The sequence below is a fragment of the Bemisia tabaci genome, chromosome 9 (assembly GCF_918797505.1).
Source record: "Bemisia tabaci chromosome 9, PGI_BMITA_v3".
NCBI lineage: Eukaryota > Metazoa > Arthropoda > Insecta > Hemiptera > Aleyrodidae > Bemisia > Bemisia tabaci.
Window position 1 is genome coordinate 32,643,435 of NC_092801.1, and position 23,643 is coordinate 32,667,077.

General features: G+C 38.0%; 1 protein-coding gene across 1 annotated transcript in view; it reads left to right on the forward strand.

Annotated features, from left to right (window-relative positions):
- Positions 1 to 8,438, forward strand: part of LOC109030362 (cytoplasmic aconitate hydratase) — a 72,313-nt gene extending 63,875 nt beyond the window's left edge. Inside the window, exons 15-18 of the mRNA XM_019041294.2 lie at positions 1,925 to 2,072; positions 3,637 to 3,759; positions 4,446 to 4,631; positions 5,570 to 8,438. Of these exons, the coding sequence (XP_018896839.2) occupies positions 1,925 to 2,072; positions 3,637 to 3,759; positions 4,446 to 4,631; positions 5,570 to 5,683 (571 nt within the window). The 3' untranslated portion in view covers positions 5,684 to 8,438. The remainder of the gene's footprint in view (positions 1 to 1,924; positions 2,073 to 3,636; positions 3,760 to 4,445; positions 4,632 to 5,569) is intronic.
- Positions 8,439 to 23,643: the final 15,205 nt, after the last annotated feature.

Consider the following 23,643-nt stretch of genomic DNA (forward strand, 5'->3'; position numbering starts at 1 on the left):
AGTCTTGATTCTCAATCAGAAAACTTTAAAGAGAGGTTAGATCCAAAAAAAAACCTGTCAAACCATAAACGAAAAAAAGCTACTTTCCTGCAGCCTGATTGTTGAAATTTTGTGTTTGTCGAGTAGACATAGATGACATGGGTAAAAAGGCGGAGCGTGATTGGTCGACTATTTCTTATGAGTGCTTTGTCGTGCCTATGTCGGGTGGAACTCACGACAAGCTAAAGGTAGAGTCCCTTTAGACCCAGAGTTAAGACAACTCGATTATCAGCTGACTGGCAGCCGGCCTTGGCTGGCCATGGAGGCCGAAACGAGTGCACCCAAACGAACGATATTGAGGATAAGGATCAGGAATCCTGCGATGTCTGTCACACAAAAACAACAACATCAACAAATTGATCAATTAAAAAGAAAATGAGATTGGTTTGTGAATAATTTCTTAATCTATTTTCATTTTGGACCGATGGAAATAACAATTTACTCTTGATAAACCACAATTAGGTAATATTTTCATTATTCTTGTTCACATTCGAGGTACCGCCATCTTGGTGCACTCGTTTCGGCCTCCATGAGCGAGAACCAATCAGAATTGGATTTTTTTTTAGGCCACTTTCAGCCCAACCCTGGCCCAACCAAAAGTGAGTTGTCTTAACTCTGGGTATAAAGGGACTCTAGCTAAAGGCACCTCTTAAGTTTCCGACAGTACGTTGTCCATTCCACCTGACAAAGGCACGATAAAGCAGCAATAAGACATGCCGACAAATCACGCTTCGCCTTTTAACCTATGTCATCTATGTCTACCCGGCCCAACACAAAATTTCAACAATCAGGCTGCTGGATGTTATCTCTGGAATTAATTAGGAAAGACAGCTCTAGCAAAAACAGCTCACATTCCATATGCCCTCAAGTGGTAACCATAGCAACTCAATCTAATGTTTTTAGACAGTCTGTTCGTTAATTTTATCAGAGACATCAGCATCTCAAACCGAGTGTCGGTGATTTTGCGAACATGCATTATTTCGGTATTTAACTGAAATTCGCTTTGAAAAGGGAAATTTAACACAGTTACTGAGTGCACTGAGTTTAACCCTCGTTTAATCACCAACGCTCTGTCTAAAAGTGACTTGCACGCGGATCCGCATTTTTTTGTATTAATAGAATGTGTCTGTATAAGTTCACGCAGCTGTAATATAAGATTAATATTACTGTCATAAAGCATGTTTAATCACCAACACTATGTCTAAAAATGACTTGTGTATTGATCCACATTTTGTTTGTATAAATAGAACGTGTCCGTTTGAGTTCATGCAGATGTAATGTAAGGTTAATATTACTGTTATAATGCATGTTTAATCACCAACACTCAGTCTAAAAATGACTTGTGCATTGATCTGCATTTTGTTTGTATAAATACAGGGTGTCTACAAGTCCAGAATTTCCGGAAAGTTCGGAAATGGTACGGATTTTTAAAGGGCGGTCCGTAAGTACCGAAAAAGTGCGAAAATTCCGCAAGAAGGTCCAGAATTTATTTGTCATTTTTGTCTCAATTGAGCGAGAAATTCAAATTCTTGAAATTTTTTGAATTCCGTTAAGTGGAGGTACTGAAAAAGTACTGAATTTTTCTGTTGAGGAGGTACTGAATTTCTTGAGAATGTACTGAAAAAGTACTGTTAAAGCACTGATTTTTAGCTAGCCTGTTTTAGTAGACACCCTGAAATAGAATGTGGCTGTATAAGTTCATGCAGCTGTAATATAAGATTAATATTAGACGTTTAATAAGAAAATAACCCTCTACCTCTGCAAACAACTTTTATCAAATCAAACTTTCCAATTTTTTGACTGTTTAAACTTGCTTGGAATATAGTTAAATCTTATTCAGTTTTCTCAGTCTTATTTTCGATTGTTTTTAAAATCTCGTTTGCAGCTTGACTCCTCGGGATTTCAATTCATACGGCTCAAGACGAGGTAACGATGACATCATGGCAAGAGGAACCTTTGCAAACATCCGACTGGTCAACAAGTTGGTTGACAAAACTGGTCCACGAACAAAACACATCCCCTCTGGACAAGAGGTTAGAAGATCCTTTTTTTCCATCTGAAATGCAGAAGAAAATGATATTAGTATCAGGCAAACGAATAATTTTAGCGCAAAATATTTTAAACTAAGTATTGTAGTCCAAACGCCTTCAAGTTTATATTTGAAAACATTTTTATGATTTTAATTCAGTGATATATTTTTATTTTTTGACGAATATTTATGGCGTCTTTTTTTATGGAAGAACTCCTCCGAGTCACTTTCTTATCTCCGCCCTGTTACAGATTGCCAGGGATTGAAATTAAGCACTTGAGATATTTCTTCATTCAAATTTCATACAGAACACTTAGGAGACGTTAATAATTCCATGTTTTAAAAGTGAAAAATTAGTGTTTTGTCTTTACAGTTATTCGTATTCCCCACTAATCAGAAAGAAATCAAAGTCAAAGAATCAATTTATTTTAATGTGCTCCATGATGAGCTACTTTTCTGCGACCTGAGTTATTTTTTTGTAATTGACAAGAAATGGTTCTCTGATGGATATTGAAGAAAGGAAGTTTATGACCAAACTCTGATTATTTGCTGAACATTCAAATCTTTTTAAAGGCTGAATGGAGATGTTGCATGTGTGAGGAATTTGCGATTTGACTGTTGATTCTTATGTAAAAGTTCGCAAGAAACACGATGGTGCCACTGGTTTTCTCTGAAATCAACTCCTAAGCTCAAAAAAGCTCTCAAGTTGAGGCCAAAAGGAGGAGATATCCCATGCAACCCTGAGAGTCCACCTCTACATCAAGACAAACTCTCCATGCAAAGATAGGGAGCAAATACATTGACAGGGCTGCCACTTTCATTTGGGGACTCTCAAAACTGAAAACACGGCAACCCTGCTAATGTATTTGCTCCCTATCTTTGCATGGAGAGTTTGTCTTGATGTAGAGGTGGACTCTCAGGATAGCGTGGGATATCCCCTCCATTTTGACCTCAACTTGATAGCTTTTTATGAGTTTAGGAGTTGATTTCAGAGAAAACCAGTGGCACCATCGTGTTTCTCACGAACTTTTACATAAGAGTCAATAGTCAAATTGCAAATTCCTCACACATGCAACATCTCCATTAAAGAACATTGACTCGGGTTTTTTTCTAGAGCAAGAAATTTAATTTTACCTATTCTAGTGTGAACTGTAAATGTTGATTTCTAATTTATGAATTAATTTTTGAAATTTGCAATATATAAAGGGTTTAAATAAGGTGGTAAAATAGTGCTGGTTCCACTTTATTTTACCGGGAAAGCAAGGCCGAAAAATTTCAATCAGAGTCAGAAGTGTAAACTCTAATACCACCTTGTTACTTACATCTCGGGCCACTTTTTCCGTATTTTTTTCTTGTCAAGGGTTTGAAGCCAATATTAGTTTCTAGATTTTTTTATTTTTCCCCTCAGAAATCTAACTTAGGTCGTAACGTCTCAGAATATGTAAGAAAATGGAAGTCTGTCATACACTCAGTATCTAGTTTTTAGTTGTTGACCAAGAAATGAAAGTCTATCAGGTCTCAAACTGTTATCAAGGCCTATTTCAAGTTTTTTAATTTTCTTGTTTCAGTATGATATATTTGATGCAGCTCAAATTTATGCCAAAGAGAACAACCCCCTCATCCTCATTGTTGGAAAGGAGTACGGATCAGGCTCCTCAAGAGATTGGGCTGCCAAAGGACCTTTCCTTCTGGTTGGTATTCTGACTAAGCGTAACTGAGCCTGTAGGTGCTTTATTTCACTTTAAGTGACTGAGAATCTCTAGCGTAGCCACAGTCAGAGAAAACCTGAAAAATTGCGAACAGTTAAGTAAAGTCAACAAAATTACCCAGAATTCTGAGAAAAGTTGCCAGAGTTTCGAGCAATAACTAACGCTAGAGAAGTTTTGTGTGTTTTTTTCTCGGTCCCTCAAGAATTTTGGCCCAAAATTTCAAACAAAAGTTAAATAGGAATAAAACACTGTAACGTGGCTACTGACGCATTGCTGTCCGTATTTTGATGGCTTTTCATCGGAGCTGGATTATTAATAATTTTACCACTCATGGCTAACACACATTTACCGCACCTATAGGTCTATAGTTCTAAATATTTTTTTTTTTCTGCCCCTCTTTTTTTCTTCTTATTTTGAATGTGACTTTTTAATTTTTTATGATTCTACTTAGCAGCTTGACAAAATTAAAATGACGGAAAAACAAAACAAAAGAGGTCATCTCTTTTGAAATATTCCCCACTCATCTTTTTCATATTATTTTTGCCTTAAGCCCTGGCCTATTTTGTCCATGAATACTCTACCTCCTCCTTAGATTTCTCAAAAAGAATACTTTAAAATCAAGGAAAATTTGTCTCTTACTTAGGTTGTTTCTTTTTCTTTTATTTCAGGGTGTGAAAGCAGTTATTGCTGAATCTTTTGAAAGAATCCATCGTTCAAACTTAGTTGGAATGGGAATCGTACCCCTTCAATTCTTACCTGGAGAGAATGCTGAGAGCCTCAAATTAACCGGCCATGAGAAGTACACAATTCCAATCTCTCCTGACATCAAGCCTCTTCAAAAGATTACTGTAACGGTGAGAGTCTGTCTTTTTTACAATTTTTTTTTTAACTTTTACAGTTTTTCTGTGCTCTGAAGTTGCTCTGCAAGAATTTACAACATAACATAACAAATTAAGAGTTTTTAGAATGTGCAATGAACGGAAGAATTTAATTTAATTCAAATATCTGCTGCTGTTGTTTTTTTCTGATAGAAACCAATGAACTTCATTCTTTGATATTTTCATAGAATATTCTTTATAGGATGAAGAAAAGTCAGTCTCAATTCCAAGAAACCATCTTTCTCACTTTTCTTTAAAAAAAATATAGTGTTACAAGAAGTCTCCAGTGTTTCAAATCAGATACATGTTTCGCAGCTTTTACGATTGATATGCTTGGTTAAATTTTTCATTAATACGTTTTTACAGTACAAAACTGATGTGTGCTATGAACTGCATCCCTTAAAAAGTTAAGTAAGTTCTGGAAAAGAGAAAGAAAGAAATGAAAATATTAAGATATTTTCTCACAAATTTCATGCAATTTTTTTATTCTTTTTTTTATACAATGGGTTAGCGATGTTGGTCACAGAATCTTGTTTTAATGGTTAATAGCTACTATCTAGTAAAGGAATATTTTTTTGTGTATAACTTTTGTAACTGACAAGTTATTTGCGTCTAATCATAATAGAGATAATGTTGCCCCAGTACATACCATGATTTCTTCCATTTCAAAGTTGTCGTATTTTAAAAGTCATCCCGGGAAAGCATCGTCGTGAATCCTTGATTTTTTCCCTTTTTCGTGCAGTATATCAATGAGTTTACTTGTAGCTGAAAAAAAAAGATATAACTGGATTGCGAAAAGCACCTTTATGTAAAGTAATAACAATGACTGATGAACATGAATGCTTCGGAAAGTATTGAAAACTAATAAAAATACTCAAAGAATAACAACATCCTTTCTCTCTTGTGTATTCCAGACCGACAGTGGCAAATCATTCACGGTCATCGTCCGGTTCGACACCGAAGTCGATTTGCTTTACTTCCATCACGGAGGTATCCTGAATTACATGGTGCGAAAAATGTTGAAATAAGTGCCATTCTTACAATAAGCCAATGGAAACGTCACATCCTTAAGTTTAAGTATTATATTGTTACATTCTTTTATGTTCATTTTAGTATTTGTATTTTTAAGCTCTTGTCATTATCTTCCAAATCTAGCAAAATTTTTGAGCCTGATAGCTAATTTTTTCTAGAATTAAAAGGCAAGGCCTTGCATAAAAAATAGGAGATAATGCTTGAACAGGACTGTTAATAAGGGATAAGCCAGCAACTTTAAAAAACTTAAAGTGAAATTTAATTCTAATTCTTTTCTAAACTCGGAAAGACCAGTCGTATTTTGTTCGACGAAACATGTTTTCTGTTTTCTGTTTTTTGTTATTTGCGTCACTTTTTTTCGCAGCCAATGAGAGTGGAGCTGCCAAAAGTGAGGTTAGAAATCCTGTTTCAACCTCGCCGAAACAAGCTTGGAGGACGTTACGATTGTTTCGAAACAATGTTACGAAAACATTGCCAAATTGTGCAAAATAAAAAAATAGGCCACGCCCCTTAACATAAAAAACATTCAAACAAAATACGGTTGTTACGAGGTGTTCTGAATTGTTTCGTCGAACAAAATACAACTACTTTTTATAGAAGACTGATGCTATACCTTTTGAATTTAGGCAATTAGAGAGCTAATTTTGGTTGCGTTTGAAAGAACATCTTGTTTTCTGTCAGTTAAAACCAAGTTTACTTTATTCGCCTTAAATTTTGCAAAATTATGAAGGTTTTAAAAAAGAAAAAAAAAAGTTTTACTGCCCCTTGCCATTTCAAGCATGAGTTTTCCTTCCCAGAAAAAGCTCTTCATCTATACTGTAAGCTCGGAGACCTCCTAATACACTATATTTTGAAACTTTGTTGACTATATGAAATGGCCAACATAAAATACGACTTGAATAACCACATCAAAAAAATTTAAGTCATCTCACAGCATCTGGAGACTTGCGCGAGAAGTTATGTCAATCAGATCTATTTGAGTGAGCACTCACGGTTTTTGTGTGATTAGTGCATTCATCATTGATTCTGTATTTTGGTATGGAAGAGGGAAAAGAACTTGAAAAAGAACAACGTTTTGTGATATATTGCCAAAACACAGAATCTAATTTTCGTAGAAATAATCAATCACATAAAAACCGCAAATACTTACCTATCACTGCTGTTAGATATCGCATGAAAAGCGTTGTGAAGTATTATTTTATTTTGTAGTGATTTGTTTTCTTGTCTTATTTTATGTTGGCTACTCTACAACGTTAATAAAATTTTGGAAAATAGTGTTTAAAGAGCTTTACCCGGGACGAAATACTCGTTCTTAAAATGGAAGGGGGTAGTATAACTTTTTTTCAAACTTTCAAAAATTTTTTGAAGCGAATTTTTGAGAAAATAAAGTAAACTTTGTGTTAATCGATAAAAAACGAGTTGTCCTTTCAAAGCAACCACAATCAGCTCTCTAGCTGCCTGAGCTCAAATGTTACAGCACTAGTCTCACTTAATTAGGGACTGCCTTTGCTATGTGTATGACTTTGGACAGAAGTACGCTGAAAAGAATCAACGTTTGTACCCTTTATCTACCCACGGAGATCCAGGGAAAATACATTATACCGATGAGTCAGTTCCCTCTTGAGTAATGTCATCCATCTAATAGTGCAACATATTCTGTTCCTTATATATTTTGAGTTTTAGAATTGTCTCACTCGCTTTCATTAATTTTAGTCCTTTCTTAATGCTCGGAGTTATCTTTTTGATTAAAAGACTGTAATGTTGTGCCGTACAAATTTTATTTTATTATATTAGATGAAGTTTTTAGCCTAAGTCACACTATGTAAAAAATTAATCTCTCTCCAACACTCCAATGCATGATACATTTTTTGATCAAAGTGAATTAATAGATCATTGTCATTAAAACTTAGAGTCATTTTACCTATAAGTATTTTAACATCATTGAAGTCGTTTTTTCTCTGCAGAAACCAAGTTTTGTTCAAAGTTTAAAATATTTTAACATTTATTACCGCATAATAAGTTTTCTCATCTTGCCGAACAAAAGTTTTAGCTCAATCGTTACACTCAAAGTTTAAAACTCGGTTTTTAAAAATTAACGATCAAAGCAAGTTTTTGTTGTTTCATCACTCAGCCAAAATAATTTAAAATTCAAGAAATGAAAAGTGATCTTAAAAATTAGGAGCAAGATCAAATTATCATCAAAAAAATTGTGTTGTTTATAAGTTTTTAAGCCAAAAAGTTGTCTTATGAGATTTCACTCATTTTTCTTACGTCCAGAACAAATTCCTGGCCCTTGACTTTTCATGTTCAAAATTTCTTTTGTTTTATATATCTAACAATTTATTTTACAGTCAAATTTTGTTGAATTTGTTCAAGTGGCAGGAAGTGTCATGAATTTTTTATTTCTCAACTTAAAAAATCTCCCATAGCAGGAAAAAGGAAATAAAATATCCCCTGTACTTAGAGAAAATTATTGTTGTCCTCTGATAAGCAGGATTGGACTTTTGTAGTTGTTTTTGTTCTCTTTAATTCTTTACAACGTTTTAAATTATGAATCATCGTGGTCTATGCACTTTATAAAATTGCTATTATCCCTCCTTGTTTAAGCTTTATGATTTTTTGTTCTGATGCCTGTGAAATATTGGTTGTTCTTTTAGGTTTTGTTTGATGGTCATAATTAATAATGAATTTTTACACAAAGTTTTATTTATATGTATCCCAAATAATATTGATTAAAGTTTTCATTTTATATATCAGCTGTCCCTCATTCCTCACTCTCTAAAGTTCATACTCCAGCTTATTTGAGACTTCTCGACAAGGAACATTTTTAAAATTCGCAAAGAGTATTTTTCCATCAAAATTTCATGCAAAATGTGTCAAACTTATTGATGGTAGTTGCGTTGATTTTTGAACTGATGGTTTAAGTTTATAAATTAGCAAAAAATAATGAGGTCTGTCTATATGTTTAGTTTCTGCGCTCAATATTAACGGAGTTATTGCCTCTCTAAAAACATAGTGTATTACATCATCTCACTGCTGTGGTGGATGATGTCATGCTCCATGTTTTGTGATGGCAGTATCTCCATCAATATTGGACGTAAGAATTTGGCATCTGAACAGATCATGACTGCCATACGATTCAAATCAGTAACAAATGATCACATTTCAAAAAAGTAACAAAAATATTCCCTTTAGACAACAATACTACGCAAGCACCATCAAGAGACATAATCTCTTGTTACCATTGCGACCTGATTATAAATTAAGAAACAATGGTGGTACAGCGTTCAACTCCGCTTGTGATCTCACAGAATTTCTTGGCACAATATTTTTCCGATGGGAACATGGACGGTTTTTGGGTGACTGTGGAAGTCTTTATCTGAGCTGAAAGATTGTATCGATGGCTAAAGTGCGAAAATATGTATCTCCATTTGAGGCATTGCAGACTTCTGGTCATATTTAATTTTTTCTCAAGAAGAATAGTCAACGTAATTTCTTGAGAGTTTCCTTGATCTTTCTTCCCTATTAGCTGGATATTCCTTTGTAATTTTAAGCTACGTAGTTGACCTGTTTCTCTTTGAAAAAATGAAAAAAGAGCAGAGATTTTGAAACCCTGCAATGCAGATACAAAGTTTTGCATTTTGATTATCGATACAAGAAAGGAAAAAAAACAAGCATTTCATTGATTATGCACTTTCCAAAAATTATTTTTGAAAACACTTTGCAAACATTCGCATTGATTCAAATTACACAGGACTAAGCCAAAGAAAATGGTACCAAGCCACATTTTTGAAAACAGTGAGTAGGGAATAGTTTACAGATGAACGAGATTATATTTTGTCTATTTTTCTTGATCGTCTTTTTGAATAGTTTCATTTACAAGATTAGTTGTATTTTGCATAGGTACATTTTACGAGCAAATTGTGTGGTGAATTTTTTTTTTTTTTTTTTTTTTTTTTTTTTTTTTTTTTCGAAGTTGTATGTTAGTTGAGATTCAGACCATTATTTATGTACTGATTGTGAGCTATTAATTGCGTCAATAAGATAGGTGTGTTTTGGGGCCCTAGTGACCGTATGTACGTATCTTTTTATAGGTAACTATAAAAATAAAAAAATAAAATTGTCTGTTGACATGTAAGCAACTTACTTAGGAAAACTAAGACAGTTGCTCATAGTTTTCCTGAAAGAATTAAATTTGAGGGGAAATTAAAAATCCGTAACTGTAGTGACTGATCTAGTTACGCTGTCCAAGTATTAATTAGCTACCTACCTATTGGAATTGACTTTCCTCTTTCATTTCGACGTTTATGATTGGTCAATATTGTTGCGATAAGAAAGATTTCCTTCAAAACGCCGGCTATGCAATCAATCTTACACTAATGTATAGATTGTATTATTATTTTCTTGAAGGGGCTTTATTCGGCGCTTTTTAAAAAGCGCCGGCACTCCGGCAGTTAATCTTGAAATTCTTTGTGAATTTTCTTTGCTTTCTCCAAAATATTAACAGAATATTTCAAGGAGATTTTTTAGTTTGTTTTCCTTTAAAAATTAAAAAGAAGGTAATTCGAATATATTAAACGATGTACACGCATTCTTCGACTTTCAGCCAGTGATGGACCAATCAGATAGCGGCCACATAATCAGTCTTTTTTCTGTGCAGACTAGGGTCTATGATTCTGTTTTTTATTTTTAACTGAGTTTTTAGTTCAAAAGTGACTCAACGGCACCAATTTCAGGAATTCCTTTTCTTGACGAAAAATTGATTTTAGGCAGGGCCAGTCACAACTTTCATTGTGATTCATTTATTTTTCCGTTTTTTTTTTCTTTTTTTCGTATGAAATTTTTAGAGGTTTCATTCAGCTTGATGACAATCCCTGTCTGGAGTTTTTAGTCGCTTATATTTCCAAGACAAACATAGCGAAAACTTGCCTGTTTTTCTTGCGGGGTATGATAGTGTGCGACAACTGGACGCATTTAAATTAAAATGAACTATATCCATTGCGATATGAACCCTGTCATGCGTGTATTCTTATGGATCTCTGGGCTCATGTTAAAATGGACATATTTCCTTTTTATTTAAATACGTCAAACTTGCAACAGTATCAGTCCAAATCGTCGAAAACTATCGGTTACAAACCCTTTTTGTGGTCTTTTGCAGTTTTTTCTCCCTTAAAGTTGGTTCGTTTTCGAATCGCACGATTCATATGATCTCGAGCACCTAGGCCGCCAAGCCATCGTTCATCTTCAGTATGCTAAGGACGTTGTCCAATTATCTCGAATAAAAAATGGATTTTTAGGAAAATATATGTAATTTTTTTTCTTCAAATATCCTAAAGACTTTTCTTACCTACAATCCAATTGAGCGTTTCTGACAACTTTAAGAAAATAAATTCATAACTTCTCTGGAAAATTACCATTTTTGACAACTCTGAACGCTCTCACGGCGTTTTTCCTTTGCAGAGCGCTGTAGTTTAAGGAGAGAGACAGGGCCGGATTAAGGGGGTGGCCACATGGGCCGCGGCTTATGGCGGCAAATCTATAGGGGGCGGCAAATTTTGCAATTTTTTTAAATGTAGGTATAAAAAAAATTCGGATTTAGAAAAAAAAAGTACAAACGAGAAAATAAGGCGACAAAATCTCTTATTTTCTGAGAGTACAATAATTTCTAATTTTGTCGTCTTTCGGTGATACAAGAGACAGCACCTTTAATTAGTCGAGTTAAGAGAGAAACCAAACACGCAATTTGGCCTGGAACGGCGCCACGGTTTGGTCTGGACCAAGACCAATCCACACAGGTCAGTCATTCCCGTGGACGAGTTTTGGTACTCTACTGCGCAGTGACGTACTATTGAGTGCCTGCAATGTATTTCTTATGGGAGCACCCATTGTGACGTACTATTGAGTGCAGCTGAGTTAGGGCCGGGCGGGGAAGTGGCTTTCAAAAAGATGCGCAATGACTGACCTGTGTGGATTGGTCTTGGTCTGGACTTACCTAGAGAGAAATAATGACGAGGAATTAAGATGAAAAGGAGAAGCCCTCGGCGCAGCGATCGGCATGTAACACACATTAGCGTCCACAAGATTGCATGAATACTTCACGCATTGCATCAAACAGAGTGCGGTCAGCGTGAAACGGATAGCGACTACAAGAATGCATGAATACCTCACGCATTGCGGCAAACACAGTGCGATCAGCGTGAGACGCATAGCGCCTATAAGACTGAGTGAATACTTCACGCATTGCGTCAAACACAGTGCGGCCTGCGAGGCGCGGCGGCGGAAGTTAAAATCATTAATCCACATTTATGTTTGTTCTTTCATAATTTATTCGTTCATTTCTTATGAATGGAAGGCTTTGTCCACACAGAGATAGGTTTATGGAACTTAACTTTCGCGCAAAGTTTCGTGAACTTTTGCTGGTAGTGTTGACAGGGCTTTCCCAAAAAATGTGTTCAACAGGAGTAAATGCGTCTTATATGCACTTCTTTCCTGCTGGCACTTCATTTGATGGTTTTTATCGAGTTTCATAACGAATGAGAAGGGGGCGGCAAAATATAGGCGGCCCATGGGCGGCAAGTAGGTGAATCCGGCCTTGACAGTCTCTTTGAAAATTCCTATTTTATCGGAGACATCCGGCAACGCCTGAAGGCTCATACGATGTTTTACCTCAGCAGAGCGATCGGGCGTCCTCACAGCGCTTAACGATCCATCCCGGCTTAATTATTACGACTCGATTTTCATTCCTTCAAGTGTTCGGTTAATTAGCCGCGACAACCCATCGACCGGGAGGGGGGGGGGGGGCAAACCGAAAAAAAATCGAAAAGTGGGAACCGCTCGCGCGGGTTCGGGCCGCGGAGGGATCCCTCTAATGGATTTTAAATTGATTAGTAAAAATCAAAGTGAGTGCCCACTAATAGGATGTTTGGTTTGGTTTCATGCCCCGGCCGGGGGCAGGGGGGGGAGAACAGGCTTCCGGAGTGGAGGGGGGGGCGGTAACCGCGCCCAGATGTTGACAAGACGATGTCTGCCAAAAGGGTAAGTGATGGGCGGGAGGAGGGGGTGAGGGGAGGGGGGGGGGGTGAACCAATTAAGGACCTCTGTCGGGATGTGAGCCTCCCGCCGTTGTTCGATGCAGGCCGGCTTCTGGTCGACGAGTGTTGATCGGTGTGTGTCGGGGAAGCTGATGCGCTGATGCAAGATTTTCGACGGTTTCGAGCCGGGGATGCAACATTTCATGAAACTTTATGAAATAATTTGGAGAAATGTCATGAAATTTTGTATGACCCTTGCGATGAACTCAATATGACATGAAACGCCTAGTAACAATACAATCGTAATTTTGAAATTTTGAAAAAAAAAAGTCACGAGTCAAATTTCTAAGTTTCTTGACGAACTTATCGGTATTTTTTCTTTTTTCTTTATTCTTTTTACTCTATTCTTTTTCTCTTTTTTCTCTTTTTCCTCTTGTTTCTCTTGTTTCTCTTTTTTCTGTGTTTTCTCTTTTTTCTCTTTTTTTCTCTTTTTCTCTTTTTTCTCTTTGTTCTCTTTTTCCTGTTTTATTTTTTTATTTTTTATTGTTTTATTTTATTCTTTCCCTTTTTTCTCTCTATCCCTTTTTTATTTTTATTTTTTTCTCTTTTTCTTTTTTTATTTTTTATTTTTTATTTTTTCCTTCTTATTTTGTCTCTTTTTCTCTTGTTTCTCCTTTTTCCCTTTTTTCTCTTTTTCTTATTTTATTTTTAATTTTTTTATTTTTTTATTTTCCTTTTTTTCTCTCTATCCTTTTTTATTTTTTTTTATTTTTATTTTTTTCTCCTTTTCTTTTTTTCTTTTTTCTTTTTTCCTTCTTATTATGTCTCTCTTTTCTTTTTTGTCTCTTTTTTTCGTCTTTATCTCTACTTTTTTTTTCACCCTCCATTTTCCTTTCTTTCTGTAAAATTTTCACCCGACAACGCAGGATAGCGCGAAGGGCTTGGAATCCGGATTATTCCTGTGAGACGCGGGAGGCTGTGAATCATGGGAGCCTCGTAAGTCGTAACGCGTGCTGTAATTCATTAAGCCTGACTTGGCTGAGCCACTGCCGTGCCTTGTTACTGTGCGCTGGATCACAAGTCCTTGTTTTTCACTCCATCATCTTTCGGCTGCGGAGGCCTCAATTGCTCCGAGCTCTACCCGCTCTCGTCCGTGATTGGTGCTCTCGCAGAGGTGCCACCTATGCTGACGTGCTAAGGAAAAACGCCGCATGAACCTTCAGACGTTGCCAAATTTCCTTCGATAAAAACAGCATATACCGGGAAAATGGAGATGTTGCATGTGTGAGGAATTTGCGATTTGACCACAGATTCTTATGTAAAAGTTCGCGAGAAACACGATGGTACCACTGGTTTTCTCTGAAATCAACTCCCAAGCTCAAAAATAGCTCTCAAGTTGAGGCCAAAATGGAGGGGATATCCCACCCTACCCTGAGAGTCCACCTCTACATCAATATAAACTCTCCATGCAAAGATAGGGAGCAAATACATTAGCAAGGTTGCCACTTTATTTGGGGACTCCAAAACTGAAAACACGGCATCCCTGCTAATGTTTTTGCTCCCTATCTTTGCATGGAGAGTTTGTTTTGATGTAGAGGTGGACTCTCAGGGTAGCGTGAGATATCCCCTCCATTTAGGCCTCAACTTGAGAGCTTTTTTTGAGCTTGGGAGTTGATTTCAGAGAAAACCAGTGACACCATCGTGTTTCTCGCGAACTTTTACATAAGAAGCAACAGTCGAATCGCAAATTCCTCACACATGCAACAGCTCCATTAAGAATATTTTTTCTCCAAATTGTTCAGACCATTGCGCACGTAATTTCATCTGAAATGTCTAAAAATGCCAAAGAAAAATACGCATTAATTTTGTCAAAAATGCATGTTTTACCGAGGAAAATTTGTCAACTTTCGAATGTTTATACGGCGTTCTTCCTTATCACGGCAGCATGCCGCCAATCAATGCTGGAAAGATCGCTTTATATACTTTATACTTCTCCTGACTAATGTCGATGACCCGATGATGCGGTGCGGTAGCCGAAGGGAGATCGAAATGGATCACATTTTGCAATAAGTAACCACTATTTCTGGCTCATTTTAAAAACAGCATATGAATCGTCAGTTTCCCTAAGCAGAAAGGTGATTTTATGGAAGATCCAGAGATTGTGGTTCCTTATTGCAAAATGTAATCCAAATTATTGTGACAGTCGATGTTACACGCTTAGAATGCTTAACAAAATTCTGATAAATTTATTCGAAAATCTCTTTGTAGAAGTTTTACTTGGCCAAGACTCCACATAATTTCATAATAATGAGCGGTTTGTACAAAATTTATAACAATTTTTTCGAATAATTGGCGACGTATTTCTACCAAACAGACCTATGTGGAGGTGAGAAATATGGGGTGTGCTCGTCGAAGCTGCATAAGAAGCAATGTAAAAGTGGACGTGATTCCTTTTGAAGAATTGGAAAAGCGGGATTTTACATTCTATCAAAGAGACCTATGTGCCAACTGAATGCGGCAGTCATGAGCCGCGGGCATGTCAAGAGAGCGTTGTGGACAGGGCTCATGAGTTAAAGACTCCCTCCAACGATCTCCCCATTGTGCCGGCGCTCCTTCGTTGCCGCTGACGTCACTGGCGCTTTATTATTCTCATTCACTCTTACGCAAAGAGAACTAACGAGCACACCCCATATTTCTCACTCGCACATAGGTCTGTTTGGTAGAAATACGTCCAATTAACTATAGTTAAAGTGGCGGCTGCAGAAACAGCCCAAGCGCGAAAACCTTGTTTTGAAAAAAAAATAATAAATTTGAAGTTTATAATCATCGATGACACGTTGAATTTCTTTTAGAAAACGAATGCGTTTTCTTGCGGTCTCCTAGTTAGAGCCCTCTCCAAAAAAGAGCATGGAGATTTTTGTATCATATAATTATTTATTTGCATAAAACAAGGTTTTCATGTATGGGCTGTTTCTGTTCCTTGATTATAATTAATTTTTCATTAAAATTTGTGAAAAATAATGTACAAACGATACTTGAATTGCGAGGAATCGTAGCAAGGTGAAATTTTTGTGAATAGTTTTCAAATTAGTCGATCAAAATAAGATTTTGAAGCAAACTCTTGAAATCAAATGAATAATGATTAGTAAAGTTATAGTACTAAGACTAAAGTTAAGTAAATAAACTCAATTTCACAATTAAAATCGAGGCGGTCTTGGAGTCGTTAATGCGTCGCGATCGACGATACCTCTATATCAACCTCTAAGCACTCGTGTTGCATAGCTAACCAATTGAAGGCGAACATGATCCGCAAAGATTCTCGCCTCGGAGACGTTGATGCGCCGCGCCGTGAGCGATGATACCACTATTTCAACCTCTAAGAACGCTTGTTGCATAGCTACCCAATTGAAGGCGAACACGATCCGCAAAGATTCTCGCCTCGGAGACGTTGATGCGCCGCGCCGTGAGCGATGATGCCACTATTTCAACCTCTAAGAACGCTTGTTGCATAGCTACCCAATTGAAGGCGAACACGATCCGCAAAGATTCTCGCCTCGGAGACGTTGATGCGCCGCGCCGTGAGCGATGATACCACTATTTCAACCTCTAAGAACGCTTGTTGCATAGCTACCCAATTGAAGGCGAACACGATCCGCAAAGATTCTCGCCTCGGAGACGTTGATGCGCCGCGCCGTGAGCGATGATACCACTATTTCAACCTCTTGGAACGCTTGATGCATAGCTTCCCAATTGAAGGCGAATACGAGCCGCATCGGTACACTAACCACAAATAGCGATGTGTGAAAACACTTTGTTTTGACATAAATGTTTAGGGTGACAATAATGAATGAGGGAGGAACTTAGCAGCTCCTTTTTTGCACCATCAAACAACACCCTGCAGTGGAATACATATTTAAACTGATTAAGTTTTTGTAATCACCATGTTGAGTTTTAAATGAGTAACGCTTGCATCAATGTGAGATTGAATCAATCTATACTAAAACTTCACACGTCGTAAAATTCGAAAGATGAGTTTATTGGGGAAAATGTCTCTGCAGGCGGACTCTCATCGTTTGTGTGAAAATCACACCATGTATTCAGAAATTAGATGTGTTAAAAAAATTATCTCATTAAGTGATTCTATGCAAAAACCTTTAGCCCGCCCATCAAATTAAATTTGCACATAAATTCTATAACAATGAAGCAGAAGTATCAAAACTGCAAAAAAACTTAGACAAAATCGAAAAAAACTTCATGAGTACACGTGAAATTTAGAAAAATTGAGGCAATCTGCCACAAGGATTAGCGATTTAAGTACTTTGTTAAATTAGCGAGACACACAATGGAGCCCCTGGTTTTCTTCGAAACAAAAGCTCCTTGACCGTAATGGATTGGATCTCTTCCGTTGGTGAGGTCCATCTTTAGTCAAACCCTCCATGCATAGATAGAGGAAAGGGATTGCCAGTACGGTCTCACCTTGGGAGCTTTGGAAAAGCGGGCTTTTCCGGGCTAAAAAAATACGCAATAAATCATCACGTAATCTACGCACCTGGTACACTTTTAGAATGGGCCACTAGACAGGGTACGAATTTAAGCATTCTAATACATGTTTCTTAACCAGAATGTCACGTAGAACACAATTCGCGCAACAAAAGTTACTGAAACCAACTCTTAGCGAAGATATTAACCAATACTGCAATGGTTTCAGCAAGCTTCTCAACCGAGCAATGTTCATTTCCCACCATGTCTTGTTCAAACTATAAGCAATTTGCTATAGATGAGCTGAAGCGTCAAGACCGAGGTTGCCAGATTTTTATATCGCTGAGACGTTCATTATAACGTTTAGCGCGCGATGTGAATCACGTAGAGCATTGAGTTTTCATGAGCGGGCGGTTTCAATTCACGCATCAAGAATCATCAAATATCTCCGTAAGGAGTTAATTTCGGTAATTTTCGTTGTGCGCATCATGTTTTACGTAAAATTTTGGTTAAGAAACATGTATCAGAATGCTGAAATTCGTACCTTGTCTAGTGGTCCATAATGAAAAACTCAACGTACAGTGCCTCATTCTCTTCCGGAGAAAAATGTTCACAAGTTTCCTTGAAAATTCGTATATTATCAAAGGAGATTTGGCAATGCATGGAGGCTCGTACGGCGTTTTTCCCTTGCGCGGCAGCGCTCACAAACAGCAAAATCTTGACCTTTGTGCGTCAACGCTGAAATCGAAGAATTTCCAACCCCTCTCGGCAACCCCGGTTTGGAACTTCGGTCGAGTGTAAAGAAAAAGTAAGAAAGTCGAAAGTCGAGAAGCAAATTGCTGACAAAGGGCCACGGAAGTGTGCAAGAGTTATAAGTTCCAACAATGCCGGGGGCCAGGGGTGAAGGCGAAGGGGGTGGATAAGGGGGTAGATGGCGCGAGGGATGATCGGTCGCTTCGTTTGACAGGCGTGTGACAGGAGTGACAGGGCGTTTGCACCTCGCTTTCTTTTGTCAGGGGTTGACTCGATCGCGACTCGGCTCGGGTCCTTGTCGCCATGGCAACCGCACCGCCACCGATGACGCCCAGCCACAAGGGGTTGCTAGATTTCAGCCCCTCCTCCTTCGCCAAAAAAAAAAAATAATAATAATAATAAATAAATAAAATAATAAAAATATTAAACAATTTTAGGGTAGTCTCAAGACTACCCTAAAATACCCTAAATATATTTTTAATGGTTTACACACTAATATTATTTATTATCTTGGGGGTTCTTTTATGAGTGGTGAACAGAATTATTCGAATGAATAATGTAACAGTCTAGGATAAGAGTTTAACAAAAACATATAAATTGCAATTATAAAATAAACTGGGTAGTTTTTATCTTAGAGTTGTACAGAAGTAAAAAATTTACAATTAATTTCGGCTTAGTAATTATTAAGAACTTCATGTGTCTTCGTACAAATTTAGTTAAAACCAAAAAAGAGGTAAAAGAGGAACTCTACAGGATTTCTGGCGTCTGGAAAACCTGGAAAGTCAAGGAATCCATAGGAAGAATTGTGAAAGGAGGAGTATCGATAAGGGTTGTTTTTGAGCCGAACCTTGCCGAATTTTTTCAACTTTTGCTGAGCAAAGTTTGTTAGATTTTAGCCGCTCCTCCTTCGTCAAAAAAAGTGAGCCCTACCGGTACGCTTAAAAACTAATAAATAAATTGATAAAAATATTAAATAATTTTAGGGTAGTCTTGAAGCTTCACAGGATTTCTGGAAACGAAAAGTATCGCTAAGGGATGTTTCGGGCTCAACCTTGCTGAATTTGTTCAACTTTTGCTGAACAAGGGTTGCTAGATTTCAGCCCCTCCTCCTTCGCCAAGGAAAAAGATTAATTAATCAATGAAAATCTTAAAAAATTTTAGGGTAGTCTTGAATCTTAGTATTACAGGTTTTCCGGCGTCTGGAAAACCTAGAAAGTCAAGGAATCCATAGGAGTATCGATAAGGGTTGTTTTTGGGCCCACCCAAATTTGCTGAATTTTTTGAGCTCAACGATTTAATACTCATTGAGGGTCTATATTCAACAGAATGCCTGATGATTTGGTCGAGTTCGGTTGCATTTTGGGTTTAATACTGGCCCTAACATGGGTCCGGAGCGCAGTTTTGCCTTCAATACCTTTTCACGGTGAACTTACCTGACAGCTCGTTCCTATCAGTTTAGCAAGATGTGCCTTCAAGGAAGATAATGACCACATTCGCTAAGCTGATACGTATTGATGCTTGAGATATCCGATTTCATGATACCTGGCGGCTGTAGCGAAGCTCAATCAGTGTGTTCTTAGGGGCTGTCAGAATTCAGCTTTGACCAAAGCCCTGAACAAAGGTTCCAAGTGAAGCTTCAAAGAGGTGACTGTTTAGCCAACTGTTGCGTATCGATGGGGTAATCGATGGCAACACTTGACTTAACAACCACCACTTTGAAGCTTCACTTTGAACGTCTGTCCCCCTTGACTGTTTTTAACTCATTAGACCAATAGGTCAAGCCCTGCACGAAACTAGTGCAGTGAGGGATTAGTTATTCACTGGAATATAATATCACAGCCCTGCGTTTTTTGGGTCATGTCTTGTTGCATGGAATAACTTGATTGATTCTAATGTACTTTTTAGCGCTGAGTTCGAGAAAAATATCCAAAAAATTCCATCACTTCAGGATTTTCCGCAAATTCAAAATTTTGGTTTTTTTGGCGCAAAAATTTCCATAAAATCGAATTTATATATTTTTTTTAAATTCAACCATTGATTTTGGTCTGTAGTATCTCTACTAAGTAGAAAATAACCATTACTTGTCCAAAAGAAGTCTCAAAGAGTGATATTTGTCCGAAGTTCGTCAAATTTTATGCGCATTTTTAGGTGATTTTTGTCCCCAAAAAAATCGTTTTATGAGTTTTTAAAAATACATTTCGAAAAAAATTTATTCTCCCTTATTTTACTTCCATTAGTACCCACTAATCATCAGAAAAAGCAAACACAAGTTTCTAAAATTTTGGGAAGAGGGGGGCGGCGGCGCCAAGATGTCATGAGAGCTCTACGCGGCTAGCGGCTTCTCTCCACCTCGCACCGCCGCACCGTGTTGCAGGTTCCAACTTAACTAAGTTTCACACACTTTTTTGATACCTCGACGCATTTTCAAAGGTTTCAACTTGTCTGGCGTTCTATCACGAGTTCAGTGGGCTTTTATCCTGACTTATTAGTACTAAAATGTCAGACAAAGCGGTACGTTGTTTGCCCGAGATTCGGTTAATTTTTGTGCCAAAAATTCGTACTTTCGGCCAAATGGCTTCCAGAGGGTGCAAAAAGTCACCAGGTGTGTTTTGTTACATCCGACATCCGATTCAGCAATCAATTTCTGTATCGAATGCAAGGTTTTTTTCCAAACACTATCCTGCTTTCATTTCTCTGAATTTTGCCGATTTTTGGATTTAGAATGATTCTTTAGGCTTATGCGCAAGGGCTATCGTCCTTTCTTTTGCTAAAAATTCAAAATCTGCCGTGATTTTTGACCTAATCGATGCGATGTATCGCATGCCAGTATGGCCATGTGACTTGAGTTTGACGAATAGGTACACGTGTTTTCAAACAGACATCAGAGAAAAGAAGAAAAAAATGGACAAGTCGGCAACATCGCGATTGTTAGCGGCGCTTCAGCTTCGCCGGTGGAAACGAAAGCAATGAATACTCGAGGAGGAGTGCGGCCGAAATCGGAGCGGTTTAACCTGTCGCGCGTACCGCGTATTGCGTCCCGAGCCAGTGCAGGCGCAGTTAAACGTGGGTATCGGATGATAATGGCGGAGGCGACCCCCTCCTCTCCACCCACCCTCACCCCCGCACCCCCGCCGCCGGGGGCGAGTGCTTCACCTCTCGAATCCCGAACGGAATGGAATCGAGACAGCAATACAGCAATAAGGGTTACAACCCCATCAACGCCGCAAACACATGAACGGATTGATTGCGGCGCCGCGTTGCCGCGTTTCCGTCTATTTCCCATCGGAGGAAATTCGTATTCAAAGTTATTCAAAGCGAAGGGAACTTTCTTTGAATGTTTACTGTGCATAAGATTGGAACACCGATGCACTGGAAAAAAAATATTGGTGTATTTACTAAGAAAAGGGTAAAATTACCAAGAATTCAGGGTTCTATTTGATCTCAGTTTTTTCTTGGTAAAATATCATTTATGGAATTGGTAATTTTACCGAGAAATCTCGGTAAAATTATTGAACTTTCTCGGTAATTTTACTGGACCTTGGTAAAAACGCCAATATTTTTTATCGACTATGGTAGAATTACCGAGATAAAATGGCAAAGTTACCGGGAATTGATTACCAATAAAAGCGGTATTCTTACTTGAAAAAAACAGTAAAAATACCGGTTTTTAAATAAGCTTACCAGTCTGTCTTGGTAAAATTACCATAATTGGTAAAAAAAAGTGAGATGGCAAAGGTACCAACGGACCTTGGTAAAAACGCTGAGAATTTTTTTTTTCAGTGATAGACATAGGGTTAGTGGAGCGATCCTATAGGCTGAGAGGGGTGGTATAGACCAAGGAGGAAAATGATGGACCAACAGAAAGGTCCCTCTTGGATTAGTTAGTCTAATTTTTACCTGTTTCGTCCACACAGCGGTCGGCGTCGTCAACAGCGGTCGGCGCGGCGTGAAACGCACAGTGCCTACAAGACTACATGAATACTTCACGCATTGCGCCAAACACAGTGTGGTCAGCGCGGCACGGCAGCGGAAGTTAAAATTATTAAACCACATTTATGTTTGTTCTTTCTTAATTTTTTAGTTCATCATTTCTTACAAATGACAGGCCTTGTCCCCACAGAGATAGGTTTACGGAACTGAACTTTCGCGCGAAGTTCCGTGAACTTTCGCTAGTAGTGTTGACAGGGCTCACGCAAAAAATGTGTCCAACACAAGTGAACGCGTCTTATGCACTCTTCTCCCTCCGGCACGTTCACTTGGTGGTTTTTATTAATGTTTCAAAATGAATGAGAAGAGGGCGGCAAAATCCAGGCGGCCCATGGCCGGCAAGTAGGGTAATCCGGCCATGCAGGTGAGATATAGACTTACTACTGAGGGACGCTTAGAGCGCATTAGGAAAGTCAGAAATGCACTCCTGATTTCACTATCTGCGTAAGAAATATGCGTTTTTCAAAGCTTCCCGCTTCAAAAACGATCCTACGGCACAGGTGAACATTTCGTCAGAGAAGTCGTTCCATCCAACCCTTGCGCGTTAGGGGCCGTCCAAAAATTACGTAAGGCACTTAGGGGGGTAGGGGGTCAAGAGGTGCCTTACGGAGGGGAGGGGTTGAGGTCAAGCGCTGCCTTACGTAAGCCAAGTTCCAGTTTTCTTTTTTTAGACTTTTAATATTTGATTGTCAAAATTGTATTTCTTCCAAAGTTCGTTAATTTTAAAATTGACTAGTCCAAATTTTGTTAATATAAATACTGACTGGTCCAAATTTCGTTTTTTTTCAGACGTTTAATGTTTTTTGTCAGTATTAAATTTTTTGTAAACTTTTTAAATTTAAAAACTGGTTATTTTTTCAATACGACTGTCAGTCTTCATGATCTTCTACCAGCGATTAGTGGGTCTGCCAGCCTTACGTAATTATTTAGGGGGTTACTCACGAAGATTGTAAAGTTAGGAGTGTATTTCAGACTTTCTCGAAGCGCTCATTGTGGTGTTTGAGCCGTTTCCTGTAAGATATGACTCTTCTTTTCGCTCCAGCTGAAATTTGCAACAGGTCTATTTCGACTCAAAGGACGTAGGGGGAGAAGGGATCCCCAAGATTTCAATCTCATCGCCGTTGCTGATTTTATGGCGATTGCCGTTAGGGAGTAGTGCCATTTGAAACTTTTTTTTAATGAGCCCTAGTGGAACATGTTACACATTAATAAAATCGACTAATCCTCGATCATATACTCGACGTGATTTTGTTCGCGGACATACTTTTGCCGACAAAGCGGCTAGACTCCAAAAAAATACATGCTTTCTTGATTCCTTATGATATTTTCAAGAGAATGGAAAGCAAGACGACGGTTCCAACGTTAAGACGTTGGAGAGCGTTCACCGTAGCACCTCGTCAATATGTAAAAGTATGGTTTTGCGCGGACGGAAGAGAGCGCTGCAAGACGCTGTTGAACTAAACGTGGAGCGTAACCTAGAAAACATACATATACACAAGAAATGTCTTGTCATCATAGAGTAAAATATAGGGGTCATGTAATGAAGGGTTACTTTTTTGAAGGGCAACAATTTTTTTAGATCTCCGACGACTAAAAATTTGAATGATCCTTGAGAGAGTCATTAAATAATAGTAGGTTGCAGAGTTTTAAAACGTAAAGATATTAATTGCTCAAGGACAAGCCTACAGGCATTACATAAAGTGGAC